General features: G+C 55.6%; 1 protein-coding gene across 1 annotated transcript; it reads left to right on the forward strand.

Annotated features, from left to right (window-relative positions):
* On the forward strand, positions 1-1438 carry H310_11402 (hypothetical protein). The gene is made up of 5 exons (XM_008878085.1): positions 1-170; positions 306-450; positions 520-648; positions 734-913; positions 966-1438. Exons 2-5 carry the CDS (start codon positions 364-366, stop codon positions 1149-1151), a joined length of 582 nt encoding a protein of 193 aa, XP_008876307.1. The 5' UTR covers positions 1-170; positions 306-363; the 3' UTR covers positions 1152-1438.
* Positions 1439-1521: the final 83 nt, after the last annotated feature.

The following is a 1521-nucleotide window of genomic DNA, read 5'->3' on the forward strand; positions in this document are numbered from 1 at the left end:
AGGGTTGTTCATGCGGCATCGCGTTGCAGCGGAACGCGTTGGCTGCGGAAAAGATAGCGTGGGAATGTGCAATGTGGAAGGAGCAAGCGGCGCTGGAACAGGCCGAAACGAAGCGGATGGAAGCGCTCGAGGCAGAGTGGGCACTTCGAGAAAAAGAGAGGATTCAAATGGTACGAGCCTCTCGTCAAGGTGTTGCAATTTGCCAGCATGAAAAGATGCCACTTACACCGTTGGAACAACCATGTTTTGCACGATTTTGAATGCGTATGGCTTGAGGCGACGTCGTGATATGGGTGCTGTGGTAGGTTCGAGAAGCCCAGCAAGAGTACGTGGCGTTGGAAAAGAAGCTGCGGCAGACGCTACATGACTTGGGCATGCGTGAGCGATCGTTGGCCAAGGCGGAGGAGGCGATTCAGCGAGTTGCAGCGTCGGCAAATGGAAGAGCGCGCCGTACGGATCATGCATCGTGGGAAGTTTTTTGTTGGATTGTACAACTCAAGGCGCTTGTCTGTTGTGTAGATCCGAGCCGAGTCGCAGCTGAATCAACTGGAAGCCGACCTTGTGGCACTGCGGGTCGAGCAGCGCAAGAGCCCTGAAAACGTCCTCAGCCAAGACATTATTCAGCATCAAGCGACGATTGCGACGCTGGTACGGCATCTCGTTTCGCGTGGAAGTGGTCGCTGTTTGGCGGCATGGAAACAGGGATAGGGGGAATCGTTTGACGCACTCCTAGGAGACACAACTTCCGGCTGGTCCAAGTCGAAAAGGACCAAGAGATTCAAGTGCAAAAGGAACTCGCGGTGCAGGTCGACCGCCTCACGCAGCTGCTGCACCAAGAAAAGCGCAAGCAGGACGAGCACAAGGCGCAGGACCTGGAGGCGTTGCGACTCTAGTACATTGCCCGAGAAGAGAGGTGTGTGTACTTGCCGACATGCCATCCTCACAAAAGATGCGACTTGCGGTAGGCATTGTTTTGGACGGCGACCGAGAAGAACTCCTGGCGGTCAAGAAGCAGTTGGATATGCTCCACCAAGTCCAATTCAGTCAAGACAAGGAGCTGGCGAGGCTGCAGCAGGAAAAGGTCGACCTCCTGGCGACAGGGCAGTACACAGAAGACAGCTTTCTCCTCCAAGCGCTCAATCGACTCATAGCAGCGAAGAAACCAAAGAGTTTTTACTGGCGTTCTGTCCACGGCGTGCCAATTCCACACACGATTGCCCTCGGCCTTCCTAGTTCGTTTACTGAACGTGAGAAGAGACTACACATGCCACGAGCGACTCCATCCACCTCGCGACTCCATGTCGGTGGCAAAGGCGTTGAGTTTGTCGACGGGTGCAGCGCCATGCATAATCCAGCAATGGTTGCATGCACATGGCACCACATGCCACGGAGAGTGAAGCAGGCTGCTCTTTGACTCAGTGCCGGCACCGAGTGGAGCGCGCCATGGTAATGTTGGGATGGCCATTCGGAGCGAGGGCGAACGGGCGACACCGGGGCCACGACTGGGGAAGCCATTTTCGA

The sequence above is a fragment of the Aphanomyces invadans genome (genome assembly GCF_000520115.1).
Source record: "Aphanomyces invadans strain NJM9701 unplaced genomic scaffold supercont1.31, whole genome shotgun sequence".
Classification (NCBI taxonomy): domain Eukaryota; phylum Oomycota; class Saprolegniomycetes; order Saprolegniales; family Verrucalvaceae; genus Aphanomyces; species Aphanomyces invadans.

Coding starts and splice junctions, on each gene's coding strand:
- H310_11402 (XM_008878085.1), top strand. CDS start 364: ATGACTTGGGCATGCGTGAGCGATCGTTGGCCAAGGCGGAGGAGGCGA. Junction 451..519: donor GGCAAATGGAAGAGCGCGCC/GTACGGATCATG, acceptor TCTGTTGTGTAG/ATCCGAGCCGAGTCGCAGCT. Junction 649..733: donor AAGCGACGATTGCGACGCTG/GTACGGCATCTC, acceptor ACGCACTCCTAG/GAGACACAACTTCCGGCTGG.